General features: G+C 43.4%; 1 protein-coding gene across 8 annotated transcripts in view; it reads right to left on the reverse strand.

Annotated features, from left to right (window-relative positions):
- Positions 1 to 19,051, reverse strand: part of QRICH1 (glutamine rich 1) — a 39,979-nt gene that overhangs the window by 7,929 nt on the left and 12,999 nt on the right. For all 8 annotated transcript variants that reach the window (XM_037128604.2, XM_053668952.1, XM_037128603.2 and 5 more), the window contains 4 exons: positions 10,328 to 11,377; positions 3,712 to 3,889; positions 2,975 to 3,129; positions 454 to 568 (listed from right to left, as the gene is read on the reverse strand). In XM_037128604.2, the coding sequence (XP_036984499.1) occupies positions 454 to 568; positions 2,975 to 3,129; positions 3,712 to 3,889; positions 10,328 to 11,377 (1,498 nt within the window). The remainder of the gene's footprint in view (positions 1 to 453; positions 569 to 2,974; positions 3,130 to 3,711; positions 3,890 to 10,327; positions 11,378 to 19,051) is intronic.

Genomic DNA, 19,051 nt, shown 5'->3' on the forward strand with positions numbered 1-19,051 from the left:
AATTATGAGTATGCAAAACAGAGTTTATTCTTATATTATTATTTATTATTGAATTATTTTAAATAGGAACAACTGTAAACCTACTTTTGCTCCACCCTGTATAACATTTGTTCAAACATATTTAAAAAAAAAAACTCCAATATGTAATAGGAGTAACCTACAGATTAAATAGTTAATAATTCTTAGCTTTTGAAATGAATCTAATTTTAATCAGTAAGTTTAAATAGGAAAAGAAAAGAGTACCCTACACCCTGAATGCCCATGTTCTGGCCACACTGGGACCAGCTGGGCCCTGTGTCTGGTGAGCAGGGCCCCTTCCATATCAGGGCAAAGTTGGTGCTGGTGCCTGGGATTTAGAGCATCCTCACCCACATGCTGTATCACAGCCAGCCACACAGGCATCCTTTTTAAACCCAGGTGGGAAAGACATCCAAGGACTAGGAAGACTCTTACCAAGTGGAGTGACTCGGGGCTGAACGTCCTTCAGAACTTCATGTAGCCACTCCGTGAATCGAACATAATAAAGATCAGAGAAAATGTCATCAACCCGTCCATTTTCAAAAAGATACTGAAAGAAAAACAATCAGCAAAAGTTGTTAGTGATCTCCTGAGTAAGACTTTCAGGAGAAATAAACATTTTTCTACCAGTTCCATCACCTTTGCTAACCCATCTGGCCCTTATAAACCTGTACATCAGGTCAAAGCCATCCAGCATTTGATTGACATTTCCACAGTACACATCAGATCGTATGAACAAACTCTCACAACTCTCTTAAAGAGTTGGGTGAGTGGGGCAGATTTTGTGAATGCTAATGCAGGCAAGGCACTGTCTTATATAAGGCAGCCAAAAAGAAAGAGAAAAACCAACAACAGAACACCATGGTGCAGGCTCTGAGGCATCTGGTGCAAGTCCTTTAACTCTGGGGGCTCAGTTCCCCTGTGTGTAAATGAAAATGACTGTACCTGCCTTCCAGGATTCAGGAGTGCATAGAAAAAGATGGCATGTAAACAACTCACTTAGTGCCCCAAGTGACTGGGAAGAAATAGGATCAAACAGGGAGGCAAACTTTTCTCAAGACCAGGCAACAAGGTAAGTGCCAAGCAGCATGTGCTTTTTTTTCCATCTTACTATGGGATTTTCTTTTCTTTCTTTCTTTCTTTTTTTTAAGACTTTATTCATTTACGTTAGAGAGGGGAAGGGAGGGAAAAAGAGGGAGAGAAATATCAATGTGTAGTTGCCTCCCACATGCCCCCTCATCAGGGACCTGGCCCGAGACCCAGGCATGTGCCCTAGACCAGGGAATCAATCCAGCAACCCCTGGGTTGGCAGGCCGGCATTCAATGCGCTGAGCCACACCAGCCAGAGCTACTGTGGGATGTTTCACAAGAATATGGACACACTAAGAACTCCACCTTGGCTCTCCTAAACTGCCGGTCTAAAACAAATTCCTCTGTGATGCTTCACCTTAGATGTCCCGAACACCTAACTACAGTTGTATATTCTCACTCAATTCCTTCAAATAATTATTTTGTTTCAATGTAGGGAATAAGAAGATAAGTTGTATGTTAGCAGCAGACTTTAGGATAAATTACTTTTATGCAAACCATGTTTACTTTACCCCCCAAAAAAAGTGTTAATAATGTGTTTCATAATTAAAAAACAAGACAAAACAAAAAAGGCTCTCAACAAACAGGCATTGGCGAGGACGTGGGGAAAGGGGACCTTCTGCACTGCTGACGGGGGTGCGGATGGGACAGCGGCCACTATGGGAAGCAGCATTGAGATAACTCAAAAAATTAAAAACGGACCTGCCTTTTGATCCACCAATCCTACTTCTGGGAATATATTAGAAAGAGCTCAAAACACTAACTCAAAAGAACATAATTACCCCTATGTTTATTGCAGTGTTATTTACAATTGCCAAGGTATAGAAGCAGCCTAAGTGTGGATCAAACACCTATGGGACATTTATGCAATGGAATTATACTGGACCATAAAAAAGAAGAAAATTTTACTCTTTGCAACAGTATGGATGAGCTTGAGAGAACATTATGCTAAGTAAAATAAGCCAGTCAGAGAAAGACAGATTTCACTCATATGCAGAATCTCATATGCAGAGTCTAATGAATAAATTGAACTAACAAGCAAAACAGAAACAGACTCAGAGCAGGATGACAGCGAAAGAGCAGGAGGAGGTTCAGGGGCGGAGAAACTGAGCAAAAAGGAAAAAGAACTCAAGAATATGGACAACAGTGTGGTGCTTGGAGGTGGGGGGAAGGCAGAGGGTTATCAGGGGAATAAATAGTAATGGGAAAAAAAGACTCTTTCAGGTAATATACCAAGTATTTTTGGGTGCGTTTTGCTTTGCTCTATTGTTTGTTTCTTTTTACTATACAAAATATTTTAACAGGAGTTCCTCTATAAGGCAAGATTATGAATAATGTTTATTTTCTTATTTTCTAAAGTGAATATGTAGGTCTTTTACAATTAAACAAACAAACAAACCCGCATTAGCTCTGGCTGGTGTGGCTCAGTGGATTGAGCATTGGCCTGCAAACCAAAGGGCTGCTGGTTCAATTCCCAGTCAGGGCATGTGCCTGGGTTGCAGGCTGGGTCCCCAATTGGGTATGAACAAGAGGCAACCCTTCTTTAGAGGGGAAGGGAAGGAGAGAGGGAGAGAAACATCAATGTATAGTTGCCTCTCACATGTCCCCTGCTGGGAACTGGCCTGCAACCCAGGCATGTGCCCTGACTGGGAATCGAACCAAAATCATTTGGTTCGCAGGCCCACGCTCAATCCACTGAGCTACACCAGCCAGGGCTAAACATGAGTATTTTTTAAAAACCTCATTACACAGTTGAAAGAGAATTTCCTAATTAAAACCCCTTGCTTGTCATTTTACTAATTTAAATATCCAGTAAGTAACTGATCAGAACACAGCTCAAACATGTTCCTATGAAGTTGTTTCCTACCTTCTGAATGCACAGGAAAATATAGTAGAGTACATCCGGATCATAGGGTTCACCTTCTCCATTTCGAGCTTCTCGTGTCATTAGACAGAGCCCGTAATTCAACTCAGCCACAGCAGAAGAGATGAGATCTTCCTGGAATCGCAGAAGCTGGCGTCCTACAACACAAACCCAAAGGTCAATGGGGGTTCTCACAAACAGTTATCTCTTTATTGGTCACTCATGTCCCTGAAAGGATGGCTCAGAGCAAACACTGCCCGTTGGGGCTAGGCAGTGGCATCTGGCCTAATGAGGCAACAACCCTATATGCTCAAACACACCAAGGGTTTCCTTTCCACAATCCTCCCACCTCACATACTCTGAAAATGTTTATTAGGGCCATGATGTGAGAAAAAAAAATTCCACCCTCTGTAATGTGAGGAAGATATAATCATAACACTAAGGAACAAGGGCCTTGAGCACTCACTGGTCTCTATCTCCTCCCTGAAGTTGCTCTGCCCAGATCTAGGTCAACTCCAGAAATATGTGTGTATAAAAATGCCTGATCTTGGACAAGTCCCACAGACCCCGCTCATCTGCAACTGGTCAGGCCTACTTGTTTTCTTGAATTCAACATTCTATTCCAGATGAAGCTCCCAGTCCCCAGAGTCAAGGGATGCCACTCTCTGCCATTCTCTCCTCCTCCTGCTCCAGGGTTACTGTGTTTTAGACATAGTACAGCCCCCCCCTTAAACACTCACTCCCAATGGGTGCCAGTCTGTTCTGAGCATCCTTCTCTAGCTCAGCATTCTTCGTCTGGGCCCAGTTTTTCCACACCTCGAGCCCTTCTTCTGGCTTCAGAGAATTTGGAAGCAGAAGTTCTGGAGAAGGCTGTGGCTGTGACTGTGGTTCAACTTCAGCAACCTGAACAGTTTGAGCCTATGAAAGAGAAACCATCAAAATGTGTCAATATTCTTTTCTTTCAGGCCCTTTGTTTAGTGAAACTGCCAGGAAAAATTAATTGTAGTTCTTTTAATAAAAAAAAAAATTATCTTCTTGTTGTCCTGTTTTCCAGAATCTTTGAAATTCTACCCCTTACCCCAGGGATAGCAAAGACTAGTACAGCAATTCTCAGTAGTGGCTATACTTCTGAATCTTTGATTTAAGAACACCAATACCTGCATTCCACCTTAGAATCTTTTTTAAAGAGGCATGATGAGTCTGTTGAAAACCTGTGCATGTTGCCCTGGCTGGTGTGGCTCAGTGGGTTGAGCACTGGCCTGTGAACCAAAAAGTTACCAGTCTGATTCCTAGTCAGGGCATGTGCCTGGGTTGTGGGCCAGGTCCCCTGGCTGGGGGTGTGCGAGAAACAAGTGGTCATTTTTCCTCTCTCACACGTCAATGTTTCTCTCCTTTTCTCCTTCCTTTTCCCTCGCTCTAAAAATGAATAAATAAAATCTTTAAAAAATATAACCTTCGCATGTCAAAAGGCAATTTTAATGTTTAGTCACTGATCAAATATTACTAGCCCAAAGCACTGCATGTCCAATTATAATAAGCCAACAAATCACTTGGGGATTTTATTAAAGTGTAGACTCTAATTAAAAGGTCTCAGGGGGACTTGAGATTCTGTATTTCTTTGCTTTTTTTTTAAAGTATATATCCTCACCCAAGGACACTTTTTTCATCACTTTCAGAGACAGAGGAAGAGGGAGATAGAAACATCAATGTGAGAGAGAAGCATCAATTGCTGGGGACTGAACCTGCAACCTTCCAAGTTTGCAGGATGATGCTTCAACCCACTGACCCACACCAGCCGGGGCTCTGCATTTCCATTGAAATAAGCTTCCAAGTGAGGGAGCTGGTCTGCAGATCACACTTTGAGGACTCAGTGTCCAGAGCAGTGACCGTTAATCTTGGTTGCCCCTTAAAATCATCTAGACTGCTTTTAAAAAATACTCACACGTCCAAGCCTTAATCCCCAGAGATTCTGATTCACTTTTCTAAGATGAGAGCCTGCTATCAGTACTTTCATTTTTTTAGTGATTATTGTTTTTTAAAATAATATCCCAAGGAAATGTTTATTAATTGTTAGCAAGAGAAGAATGGGGTAGAGAAACACTGATAGGTTGCCTCCTGTATGTACCCTGGCCAGGGATCAAAACTGCAACCCAGTTATGTGCCCTGACGGGGAATCAAACCCACAACCTTTTGGTGCATAGAACGATGCTTTAACCAGCAAAGCCACCCAGCCAGGGCTTATCAGTGTTTTCAGAAGCTCCCCAGGTTATTCTAAGGTCAAACCACGGTTGGGAATCGTGTTTAGAGAAAGAAAAGTAAAACAAAGTCCTGTCCCTCTCCCTGCCACTGTAATGTAAGGGAGGAAGACCTGAGGATATATATGGCTTCTCTAGCTATACATAAGGTTCTATTTTTTCATGTTCCATTTCATTAATAGTGCTCGTAAGGACATTTTCTGCATAGCAGGAGCAATGCTCTAGCTTCCTGCCTCCACAGGAAAAGTGGTCCCATCCTCAATGGGTTGACATCCAAGCCATGCAGACAAAGGGGCAGAGTTATGTCCATGAGTCTGAATCACAATCCCCAACAGGTGGGACAGACATGAACACAAACCAAGCACAGGTTCTTGGGTCTCACACACCTGTCCACATTGTAAACAAATTTTCTTGAGTAATTCTCCCTTTCAGGGCTGAGGAATGTGGAATCATTCAAGTTGAAAGCAAAATCATTTATCCGTGACACATAAACTTGCAATCAACAAACAGCTATGACAACACACATTATTAAACAAGCGGGTAAAGCAAATCCCACTGCCAGGCCCTTAAATGTCTGTCAACCCTGGACCTCCACTCAAGACACACTTCTTAGTTCAGCTACTGTTCTCCTTGTTGAGTCTCCACTCACTCTCCCAGTTTGGATTTCCGTAACTGGGAAAATGACTGCTAACTCTGTGCCTCCATCTATGCTAACTACACCTCCCCTTAACATACCCAGTGGGTACTGTGCATCTCTAACTGGGCATCTCATAGCCACCTCAAACTAACATCTACAAAGAGAATTCATCCCTTCCCCATCCAGAAGTACCATCCTCTTCTCTGACTACCCTCCCTGCCTTGTTCAATGACAACACCACCTATGCAAGCTGAAAATCTGGGAGTCTGACTGCGTAGGTAGGTGGGGCAGTGCTTCTCTGCTGGCTTTTTTTTTTTTTTGGTCATTCTCCCTTCAGTGTGCACCTCCGCCCACTAAATGTAACATTCCCAGGCATCTTGACAACCAAACTTCTTCCACATGTGTCCAAATGTCTCTCAGTGGGTAGGGGTAGTAATGATCACACCAAGGTTAAAAACTATTGATGTAAGTAGGGCCTTGTACACTGTGGTGTAGTGGGTTTTTTGTTGTTTTGGTTTTTTCCTTTTTATAATGGAGCCCTTGGAGAGTTTAAGCTGGAAAGTGACATGATCTTACTAGCGTAGACTAGCGTAGTGGCAGTGAAGAGTTTCAGAGAGTCTGAGAAGTTTGGTGGTATAACCAATGCGGCATGCTGAGGAGCTGCCTGTAAAGTTAAGGGAAAGCAGACTCAAGGATGACTCCTGGGTTTCTGGCTTAAACCAATGGGTAGCCACCACTTCCTAAGATGGGGAAGTTTACAGTAGTGGCAGAGTTGTTGCTAATGAAGCGCTGAGAGATCTCCAATTAAAGTCAAGGAAGTAGCTGCTAAATGTGTATAAGGGTCTTAAGGGGAAAGGCATGGTCTAGAGATACAAGATCTGCGTGTCAGAACAACTGTGCAGTACAGTGGTTAAGATGAGCTGCAAACTGTCTGTCTGGGGTTGAATTCCAACTCTGCAACTTGCTACTTGCTAATTGTGACTTTGGCCTTGCTGTTTAATCTATCTGTGCCTCAGTTTCTTCTTTTGTAAAATGGACACGGCAGCATATACCTCATAAGGCTGGTGTGAGAAGTAAATGAGTTAAACTATGTAACGTGGAGAACAATGCTGGCAGATAGTGCCACTGAGTGTCCAGAGCAGTGACCAGAGTAGCATCTCTAGCAGCAGCACCATCACAGGTGTGTGCCGCCTGCGGCCCAGGATGGCTACCGATGAGGCCCAACACAAAATTGTAAATTTACTTAAAACCTTTTTTAGCTCATCAGTTTTCATTAGTGTTTGTGTTGTTTAATGTGTGGCCCAAGACAACTCTACCTCCAGTGCAGCCCAGAGATGCCAAAAAGTTGTACACCTGTTTTCAGAGAAAAACAAGTTGAAAAACCATGCCAAAGGATAGTAATTCCTAAAGAAGAAAAAAGGGCTAGTACTGTGCTCTGAGCAATACCAACATGTATGATTCAGAGAGAGGAGGAGGCACCAACAGTCTCCCAAGAAGGGCAAAGAATCAATGGGCCCTGACTGGTGTTGCTCAGTTGGACATCTTCGTACAAAGCAAAAAGGTTGCTGGTTCAATTCCTAGTCAGGGCACATGCCTGGGTTGTAGGTTCGGCCCCCATCAGAGTGCATGTGAGAGATAACTATTCAATGTTTCTCACACTGCTGTTTCTCCCCTTCTCCCTCCCTTCTCCTCTCTTTAAAAATAAATAAATAAATTTTAAAAAGAATCAATGGAGAAGGGGAAAAACCAGGAGTGTGTAATAACACAAAATCGAGAAGGCTGTGTTGTGTGTTGCTGAGATTGAAAACAGATACACTGTTGGATCTGGGCACTGCTGACCTCCGGTCACAAGAGCATGCTCAATTGTGTTTTGAAAACAGGTTAGCAAGTGGAGTTAGCTTGTACAGATAATCCTTTTGAGAACTCTGGGAATAAAGTAGAGCAGAGAAATGAGGCAACTAATGGGGGTGGATCAGAGGTCAAGGGAAGAATGTTCCACCGTTAAGTCTGGTTTTAAAGACAGGCAATGAGCTCTGGCTGGTGTGGCTCAGTGTATTGAGTGCCAACCTGTGAACCAAGGGGTCACCAGTTCAATTCCCAGAGCACTTGCCTGGGTTGTGAGCCAGGTCCCCAACAGGAGGCACTCAAGAAGCAACCACACATTGATGTTCCTCTCCCTCTCTTTCTCCCTCCCTTTCCCTCTCTCAAAAAATAAATATAATAAAATAAAAAAATAAGGACAGGCAATGAGAGCTTTCATAAAGGGTATGCCAGGTGAAGGGGAACAACACTGTCATCAGCTCTCCCTAGGGTGAACTCACATCACCGCACAATTATCTTCCACGGGCTGTGAGTGCTCCAAGGGCAGACTGTCTTACTCATCTCTGTTGCCTAGCACAGAGCCTGATAAAGGAAGGCAGAGGAATCTTTGTAGTGCAAATGAACAAACTCATCTTTCCTACCTACATGATGGTCATTCTTCCCAATTTTTCTTTTTCTGGTAATAATATTTGATAAGTCCCTATTAAGATTTTTCCAAAGGAGACATAGCACTGAAGAACATGGGTCCACTACACAAAACTCCAGAAAAGATCTCCTGCTGAAGGACCCAAATATACAACTTATTCAGAGACTAAGGAGCACAAAGAGCCCCGACCTGCAAATTAAACATCAGAGCCAGGAGAGCCGAAAGAGGCCTGATGAGCTCCGTGCCTGTGAGCAGAAGCTGAGTACAGAACCCTATTACAAGTCTCCTGGCAGGTCTTGCTTATGTGCAATCAATTCTACACACTGGCTCTTGATTCTTCATCTTATCAGGACTCTTTGGATTCTGGAAAAATTGCCCACCATGGACATCAGACTAAGATCACCTCTTCACTTTGGGAAGACAACCCTGCTGTCCCTGCACTATCTCCTCCCTCACAGGCCCCTCCCATGTTGCCCTAAGCCAAGTCTCTTCTTTCCATCCCTGGCTCTGTGCTCATGCTCCTCCATTCTGTTGTCAGTGTAAGCTATAAACGAGAAAGCATACACCACTTTTTCCAGATATGCCTCTGCTGACTTTTTAACCTAGAATGATTTCTGAATGCCCCGTTTTTCCTGATGTGTGCAGCATACAATGCACCCTGATTGTGCTGCCTTATAACCAGACTACAAGTTGCCTGCAACAATCACTCTGTCTTGTTCTACCGCTAGGCCCGACACCCGGACATTCAACAGTTCTTTAACAAAGTCACCTAAAATAATGTACTGTTGCCTTTATGAAACAACCTGGTCAGCTTTTGCCTAATCAAAATCGTTTACGGCCTGTGTTTCTGAGTGTGGTCCCTGGTCTGCCAGTGCCTTGTGCCTTGTTTGTGCCATCTCCCTTACATGCATTCCCAGGAGCCCCTGCCCTCTGAGGGCACAGTCTTCAGTAGGTCCTTGAGACCAGAGGCCTTTTGTATATCGACTCTAAAGATCTGCTAGACAAGGGACCAGAAGTTTACTAACAGTCTTAAAAGATAATAGCTTTAAGAAAAGTAACAATTAGAAAAGATAAAAGAGCTAAATAATTTTAAAGCTAAATTTCAAGAGTTCTATTTTTGCAACTTTTCTGTAAATCCAAATTATTTCAAAATAAAAGGCTTAAAAACTTTTTTCAACATAGCTGCCTTGACAGAAAATTCAATTAACTGAGGCTGATCCGGACTCTTTTTAAGGAACACTGGCTGGGTAGCACAGCTCGTTACAGCATCATCCCAATATGCCAAGGGTGTGGGTTCGATCCCCAGTCAGGGCACATATAAAAAAACCAAACTATGAATGCATAAATAAGTGGAACAACAAATTGATATATTTGTTTTCTCTCCCCTCATCTCTCTAAAAATCAATTTAAAAAAAAAAAAAAAAAAAACCTCTTTGGGAGATCCCACTACAGAGGAAGCTTGTTCAAGACTCCTAAAATGACAGGCCAACAAGGAGGTATTTTAGATCTTCTCATTCACCTCCACTACGTCCACAGATGACAACAAAAGAAGAAACAATTCCAAGTCCTCTCTACTGAGCTGAGTTCAGTGTCTATGTGTTAAACTATTACTGGGGTTCCACCAGATCCTTTCATTTGTGATGCAAAAAGTAGCCCTTGGGACTAGGATAACACTAGGAATGTCCCATTAGTCTCTAGCCAGAATTTTACCTTTCCTAAAAAGAGGTAACAATGAAGCACCCCAGGCAACCTCCAAAGCACAGTTAGTGGTCAATTTTATTTACCTTCACGTACCAGGACAGCACTCCTGCCTGTTGCACAGCTTCACCTGCTGCTTTTGTCTCCCAGCCCTGACCCAACTGAAATATTAAATACTATATAACTGCAAGACTAACATCATTGCATAAACAACCAGGGGCATCAGAGGTTGCCAGGCAAATTCTGGGTTGCACTGGGTCCTCAGGAAGCGGAGTGCCCCACAGATAAGTCTCACTTACAGAACAAGTAACCTGGAGCTGCTGCTGCTGCTGCTGTTGCTGCGGTGGTGGTGGTGGTGGGGGCGTCTGTTCCTGGGGAGTCTGTTGCTGTGGCTGCTGCTGAGGGTCCCATATATGGACAGTCTGAGCTGTATTCTGGTATGTGCCTGCCACAGCCTGCACAGCTACTGGAATGTGGATGTTGCCATTCATGAACTGTGCTGGAAAGAGAGAGTTTGCAAGGGTCTGTACTACCTCTTCATGGGAGTTTTTCACTACAGATGTGGTGCCCACCATCTTCTCTTTGTCATCCTCCAGCTTTACAGCTGCCAAGGCTGTGGGTGATCCACTGACGTGAACTGCGTTGTAGGCTTCTTGGGGAATGGCAATGTGGGTAATGCTCTGCTGCTGAGGATCTCCCCGGGGCTGGGCAGAGTAAACAGGGATGGTCCAGGTTTCTCCTGTAGGGCTAGTAATGGTCCCAGTGGCACTGTACAGGTGGGCACTGTCCACTGTCAGTAAGTCTGGCCTCAAAGATACGTAACTCTGCTGCTGGCCCTGTGGAATGGCCAGCACAGTGGCCACTGGCTGCCCTGAGATGGCATAGGACACAGTGATGGGCATGTCCACTTTGCGCTTCTTCACTGGCTGGAGAACACTGGCTGTGCCAACCCGTCGCTCTCCTTCCCGAGGTGAGCCCTGCTGGGACGGTGGTGGAGAAAGGGCACCCACAGTCTGGATTTGGATCTGCTGACCCCCAGCAAGAGACTGGCCAGCCACCAACTGAGCCTGGATCTGCTGATGTGGGATGTGCTCCTCTGGAATCTCTGCAGCTTGGATCTGTTGAGCTGCCTGCACGTGCTGCACCTGGATCTGGGCTGCCTGCAGCTGCGAGGGGCTGGGGCTCTGCAGAGATGGGGTCTGGATGGAAGGGGCCGCTGGCTGTGGTGCTTGGCCTTGGATCTGCACCTGGACTTGGAAGGGCTGCTCGGCAGGCTGGTGAACAGTAAGCTGTGGGGAGAGCTGCTGAGCCGAAACCTGCTGCGGAGACTGCTGTACCTGCACCTGTACCTGCAGCAACAAGATTCATCAGTGAGTGAACCAGGCAACATTGACAATCCAGCCCTAAAGGAAAGAGAGAGGGGACCTTCGGTAACGTGAAGAGGAAGGGCTGCCATAGCCACAGCTTCTGAGGAAGACACAATCCCCAATACCATGCGCAAAATTCACCAGCAGCACATTGCATTAAGAGTGACATGCATCCTCCTAAAAGCAACAACTATCAACTGGGGTCTATGAAGGAAATACCAGAACTTTTGCTCATTTTTTACTCTTCTAAAAAAAGTGACCTCCTTTGGTTTTGCTTATTGGTATAGTAATACAAGTGTATAATTTAGAACTATGTATATACTTGGATATTCAAAAAATAGTTTACCCCACTTTATCCCACTAAAGTGTGGGGGCCACTATTCTCAAAGGTCAGAAGAACAAGTGCATTCCTTCCACAGGCACTCAACTGCCAACCTCAGGATCAGAAGCACTCCCACCCAGACAGCTAGTGCAAAACACAGTAGAGAGAAAACTTTTTTTAAATTTATTTTTTCTATCACTGTTTATCTCCCTAATACCCTTTTCCATGCCCACCCATCCCTGTGCACCCAGAGACAACACATTTGAAATCTCTTTTGGAAGTATCTCCCACTTTGCTACTAAAATGGAGGCACTGTTGAATGATTCCCTAGAGCACCTCTTTACAATAAGTTTGAGATAAAAGTGGTTATAACAAACACTCTAAGTTTCTGGTAAACAGCACTGTAATCCGACATCTGGACACACTACACAGTGACGACTACCCAAGTCTAGTTACCATCACTCATGTACCCCTGGGGCTTTGACCCACTTCACCCTTCTCCCTCCAGTAACAAAAAATCTGTTTTCTGTATAGATAAATGTGTTTCTGTTTTGTGTTTGTGTTGTTAGAGTGCTTATTTAAGACATGTCTGTTTTGGGTGGGTGGGGGGGCTGGGATGGGAAAAATAGACAAAAAAACTGTACTTGAAAAATAACTAAATAAAATTATTTTAAAAAAAGACATGTCTGTTTTAATACAGAGGCCATTAAAAAACCCCACAAGACACCTGATAATCTAATCTAAGGAAAATGACTATATCCTGGATCTCACATATCTGATGTGACTCATCTTACTGCTATTACTTCAGCATACAGAACAGCGTATGTACTCTTAAAAAAAGGAAGATCTGGCAGCATTTGAGATCCTGTTTCCTGTTGTATGTCATCATTTGGCTCAAATAAACTTATAAAAATTTTTTAAATTTCAAAATAAACAAGGGAAGATTTTCTTCCATCAGACATACATATCTAAATTACTCTCAACACAAGGAGGAATTAGGGAAAAGGAAAACAAAACGGCAGATGAGGAATTACGTTTATCTAACAACACAAGGAGACATATCACGGAAGATAACCAAGGATGGTGCTGGGACGTGACGAGTGTGGCTCTGCTGGCTGGGCAACACCCTGCAAAATGAAAGGTCGGGGCACATGCCTAGGGTGCAGGTTCAGTCCCCAGTCAGGGTGCATGTAAGAGGTAACCAACAGACTGATGTTTCTCTTTTACAATAATGTTTCTCTCCCTTCCTTCCTCCCCCCCTCTCTAAAAAATAAAGTTTTTTAAAAAGAGACAAATAAGTGTTGGTAAGGATGTAAAAAAACTGGAATGCACCCTAGCTGGTGTGGCTCAGTGGGTTGAGTGCTGGCCTGCAAACCAAGGGTCGCCCACTTCAATTCCTGATCAGGGCTTGTGCCTGGTTTGAGGGCTGGGTGCCTGGTTGGGAGCGTGAGAGAGGCAACTGTTTCTCTCTCACACAATGTTTCTCTCCCTCTCTGTCTCCTTCCCTTCCCCTCTCTCTAAAAATAAATAAAATCTTTTAAAAAAAGTCCATCAATCTCAAGTGACGGTCAGGCTGTGAGAGAATAGCTTATTTCAATCCTGTTTTTGGCCACAAACGCATGTTTGCACCACACTCTGGTGTGCTGCCTCCCCAAGGCAGAATCACTGTAGAGCGCAGGCATGAGACCACGGATTCTCACATTAGACACACAACATGAAACTTGGACTCAGAAAGGAGCACTAGGAACCACAACCTTCATTTCTCTGGTGAGAGTGGCATAAACGGAGCAGGATGGCGAACATCCCAGCGAAACACTGTGGTAGGGTGAGAACCTGTATGCCCAGTGGTGTGGCTAAGATCTCTGCCACAGCAGGCAGGCAAGCCTCCAAAACCCATTCTCTGGCCCTCCCACAAATTCCCTGAGCTAACCACTATGCTTTAGTCAATCCTTTTTCTGAGTAAATGACTAGCAAGGAGGAAATATGTGGCCTGATATTTGTAACTAACAACTGAAACCCAGATGGATACAGAAAATATTCAATACCATACCAATTTAAAAACTTTAAGATCATATTTAAGGTAGGAGGGGGGGTGTACAGAGGAATACCACAGGTATGAATTGTATCTGTAACATTATAAGTCTTTTCAGGAAATTGACCGTGGGAGTAGGCAGCAGGAAGGGCAGAGAAGGGCAAAGGGGAAAAAATGGGACAACTGTTAACAGAATAACAATAATAAAAAATCTTTTAAAAATTGGGTCTCTTTTATAAAAGGGCAAAAATAGCAAACTGGGAATACCTGTTTATAAATAAATGCTTGTCTGGATACTTTTCAAATGTCTAAGAAGCAACCTGGGCCCTAGGTAGGAATGACACTAACGAGAAGAGAAAGGAGGAAACAGCAGCAGCAGTTTTTATTTACTAAGTGCTTGCTGTGTGCCAAGCAGTATGCTTAGGACTTGTAATTTATGTAATCTTCAAAGTAACTATAATACCTAATTTCTTTTTATTTCCATGATGTAGATAATGGACTCAACAACGTGGTTAAGACAGCTACCTAAGATGACATATCTAATGTAACAGAGGCAGAAGAAACTCATGTTTGTCTAAGGGCCAAATCTGGCTCCTGATCACCTCACTTCTCACTCAGCAGTTCTACATTGCAATGAGGGGTTAGGAACTGTCCCAGCATGGAGGGAATGTGTGACATCAAGGAAGAGGAAAAGACATGAAGGTTGGGATGACAAGAGAGGAAGAGTTGCACTTTAAGCCACTGAAGCTTTGAGATGTTTACTTCTAGCAACAAAAGAAATGCTAAGAAGTCCCCCTTTCCAAAGCATCCTTCACTTAAATAGCCCAGACTGGCTGGCCACCCTTATGTGAAGCCTTAGTTCCTGCCCTGTGGAAGAACAGAGAAGAAACAAGCAATTCTATAGGTGCTAAGCAAAACCCAATCCCTGGGAATCATCATCACAGGGCCTCCTCTCTGGCACGCACATTTAACTCCATGTGGATGCTTTAGGAAGTAATGAATTCAGAAGCACTCTTGAAAAGCAAGTTCCAAATGAACACCCTTCACTTAGCTCAGGCAGACCTGCCAGCAACAGGAAACTTGGGCTGTTCTCCTAGAATTCTACACACTGTGAGGGCATTAACATGGAACCTCTTCCTTCTGCCTTCAGAAAGTGCCTCCCTATCTCAAACACACACACACTGTGATTCTGTGATATAACCAATATATATCTTGGTTACTGTCTGATTCTGAGCTAGAGATCCTAAAACCTTTGTAATTTCCTAATAATAAAGGTGCTAGGAGCATTATGTGTTCTAATGAGGCGACTTTCAGTAGACTCCTAGATGGCTGCCAGTCACCAGAAAGACCAAACCATGATTATAAGCTTGGTACTTTAAACCCCCATTACCCATTCTGTGGAGACGGAAGAGGGGCTAAAAATTGGGTTATTAATCGATCACACCTGTGTGATTTAGCCCCCGTAAAAATACTAAAAGTATTCGGTTCTGGGAGCTCCTGGGTTAGTGAACATCTGTGTGCTGGGATGGTGTTTTAGTCTTCAGAACCTCGCACTATTTAGCTGTATCCTTTATTATATAATAAACCAATAAATGTGTTTCCCTGAATTCTGTGAGCTGTTCTAGCAAATTACTGAACCCAAGGAATGGTACTGAGAATTCCAATTTATTATTTTTAATAAAGATTTTTTTATTTTAATTTTTTTAAAAGGGAAAAAGAGAAACATCAATGTGTGGTTGCCTCTCTAGCACTCCCAAATGGGGACCTGGCCCACAACCCAGGCATGTGTGCCCTGACTGGGAATCGAACTGGGGACCCTTTGGTTCATAGGCCTGTGCTCAATCCACTGAGCTACACCAGCCAGGGCTGAGAACTCCAATTTATAGCTAGGCGGTGAGAAGCACCAGGTGACAACCTGGGACATGCAATTGGTATCTGAAGTAGGTGGCAGTCTCATGGGACTGATCTTTAACTTGTACAATCTGACGATAACTATAAGTAGATAGTGTCAGAACTGAACTGAACTGTAGGAAAGCCAGCTGGTGCTGGAGAATTGGTCTGTGTAGGAAATAACACACACATTTGGTGGTCAGAAGTATGTGTATGATAGTAGGAGGGAGTAAAGGAACACAGTTAAATTCAGTTACTCTTCTAATTAATTTCTGACATACACCTTTATCCCCAAGCAAGTTGATAAAACTGTTGTAAGCGCATAATTACTTTGTCAAATTCGAGGTGCTGCTCGTAGTCTGGACAGATGAAGTCATGAGAGCAAAGCAAAGTCTGGGGTAATGACAAATGGTTTTTAAAAAGCAATCTAATTTTACCACAATTAAAAAAAGCAATCCAGAGTGGAGAAGGCTGTCTGGTCAGCCCTTCACTCCAGTGCATGGATGTCACCTCTCTTGTCTCATCCATGCACTCAACTCAGTGAACTCTAGTTACACTACTTTCGAATAAGCAGGCTCCCATTCTGATTCAGAATGTACTTTCCTCAGATAACCAACCACATATGCCAACTCTCTTCAATCTAAATTCGTATGTCCCCAGCAAACTGAGGGTTCCCCATTCTCCACTCAATCCACTGAGCCACAGTAGCCAGGGCAAAAAACATTATACTTTTAAAGTAGTATACGTAGACCTATAAAAAAGATGAAGAAACCAACAGGAATGTACAATAATTCTGTAATTGCTATGCCTATGTTCGAGCCATGCACTAACAAAAATGTTTCTTTCCAAAGTTTTATATAGTTATAATTTTAGCCATATTTGAATTAATACTGTCCAACATGATTTAGAAGTTTTAGATTTATTAACAGTCAATTTTTATGTAACATCAGTTAATATCAATTTATAATTTTTATTTAAATTAAATCTACAAAGCCAACTTCTATAAAAATTAAATTTGGCTTAAGCTAGTTATTGAAGAAAATATACTTGCCTTAACAGTTATAAAAATTTATAAAAAGGAAACATTAGTCTCAAGAAAGATAAGCTAAGCTTAATTACCCTTTGGTCCAAGAAAGCATGGCTAAAAGGTCATTTTAATTTTAAATAAAGGGAGAAAACAACTACTCTTGCACAGTGATGGGAACTGCTTCCTGGTTTCAGGAATTGCAGCCATTTAAGACTGAGTGTGCAACCTCTGGAATGCGAGACAGAGGAGACAAGGCTTGCCTCTGGCAGCAGATGCTGCCCCTGCTTCATCCCCCTGTCCCCAAAGCCTGATTGGAAGTCAGTGACAGATAAGACCCTCCCCCCAGGGTGGGGGGCAACCTAAGTCAGACTACATCCTTGGGGGGGGGGTGGTGTGTGGTGTGTGTGTCTGTCTGTCTCTCTCTCTCGCGCGCGCACGCTGAGACAAGGAGGGAGTCATAGGCCCTCACCACCCTCCCTGGCTACTCTAACACAGTCCAGTCCCCATGTCCTCTGGGAGAAGCGCTTCCTGGCTCTAATCCACTTAAGCCTGAATACCTGTGACGGTAAGATGGTGCAACCTTTCACCAGCTAGCGCAGGGCCCAGGTGATCTGGCAAGATAAAGAATTCTTAACAAACCTGTGAGATCTGCTCTGGTAGAAATGCTTTTAGTTAAATGTTCTTATTTTCCCATAGTTTTATAGCCTTTTAGTTGATAAACCTTGATTTAAGGACAAGCCCTAATGGTTTCTTGTATACTTCTGCTGTTTACTGTCTATCCACGATTAATAAGCTTGTACCTGAGTGCCTGCCCCAAAACGCAGTAAAAGCCTGTCCAGGCAAAAGGTACATGGCACTCTCCCTAGAGAGTGTCCTGCCCTTCTCTTCCACAGGACCCAATAGTCTGTGTGAATTTGTCTTGACCGTCCATAACCACACAGGCACTGCTGGTCAGTGCACACTCAGCACACATCAGGTAACACAAACCTTATCTCAGCAACTTGTACGGTAAAAATCCATGGTGAGGTTTTTATGACTACTTACTTGAAAAAGGCAAAGAAAAAAAAACCCCAAAGCCCTTATACAGGAAATCTCTTTTATTTATTTTAAAGATTCTATTTATTTACTTTTGAAATATTTACTTATTTTTTTTTAGACGGAGGGAGAAAGAGGGAGAGAAACATCAATGTGTGGTTGCCTCTCGAACGCCCCCCCACTGTGTGCCCAGCCCGCAATCCAGGCATGTGCCCTGACTGGGAACTGAACTGGTGACCCCTTGGTTTGCAGGCCCATGCTCAATCCACTGAGCTACACCAGCCAGGGCAGATTTTATTTATTTTTAAAGAGAGGGAAAGGGAAGGAGAAAGAGAAGAAGAGAAACATCAATGTGTGGTAGCCTCTTGTGAGCCCCCTACTGGGAATCTGGCCTGCAACCCAGGCACGTGCCCTGACTGGGAATCAAACCGATAACCCTTTGGTTCGCAGGCCATCACACAATCCACTGAGCCATACCAGCCAAGGTGGAAATCTTTTTTTAAAAGGGAAAAAATAAGGTTTCCTCTATTTATACTGATAACTTGAATTAAAACTGATAACCTGTGTGGGGAAAGGAATCACACAATAGCCTAACTGGCCAAAATGTACGGCCATAGAGAAAAATGATGATCAAAAGAGCACTGACAATTATTATTATTATTAATATTTTATTTATTTTCAGAGAGAAGGGAAGGAGAAAGAGAGGGAGAGAAACATCAATGTGTGGTTGCCTCTCATGTGTCCCCCACTGGGAACTGGCCTGCAACCCAGGCATGTGCCCTGACTGGGATTTGAACCCGGATTGCATGGTTCGCAGGCCCGAGCTCAATCCACTGAGCTACACCATCCAGGGGACAATTATTATTGAATTCTTAAATGTCTAACTTGCTGATTAAGCTAACGTTCCATGAGCTGTAAATATAATTGTTTATGCAGGGGTTCCCTGAGACCTGGAAATTATTTCAAGGTTTCCTCCAGGGTAAAAAAAAAAGGCAAAAGCTATCTTAAGAGTTTACGAAAATTTCCTATACCGTCTTTTAATGGTTTTGTTTTGTTTTTACGTGAACTCTTTAAACCACCTATTCGTTATTTGTATTCTCAGAGGTATCTGACTTTATGTCCCAAAGAGGAGCAGATTGCCTTACTGCTAAATGGAGTACCTGTATTTTCGGACTATAAGACACACTCCCCCCAAATATGGGAGGAAAGGAGGTGCATCTTGTAGTCGAAATGTAGCGTACCTGGCTCACTGTGGGGGGCGGTGGAGTGGGGCCACAGGAGACAGGAGCAGGGTCTCTGCTGCATTTTCCTCCCAAATGGGGGTGGGGGTGTGTGTACACACATCTTAAT

The sequence above is a fragment of the Artibeus jamaicensis genome, unplaced genomic scaffold (genome assembly GCF_021234435.1).
Source record: "Artibeus jamaicensis isolate MK-2021 breed Jamaican fruit bat unplaced genomic scaffold, CSHL_Jam_final contig_519, whole genome shotgun sequence".
In the NCBI taxonomy this organism is placed as follows: domain Eukaryota; kingdom Metazoa; phylum Chordata; class Mammalia; order Chiroptera; family Phyllostomidae; genus Artibeus; species Artibeus jamaicensis.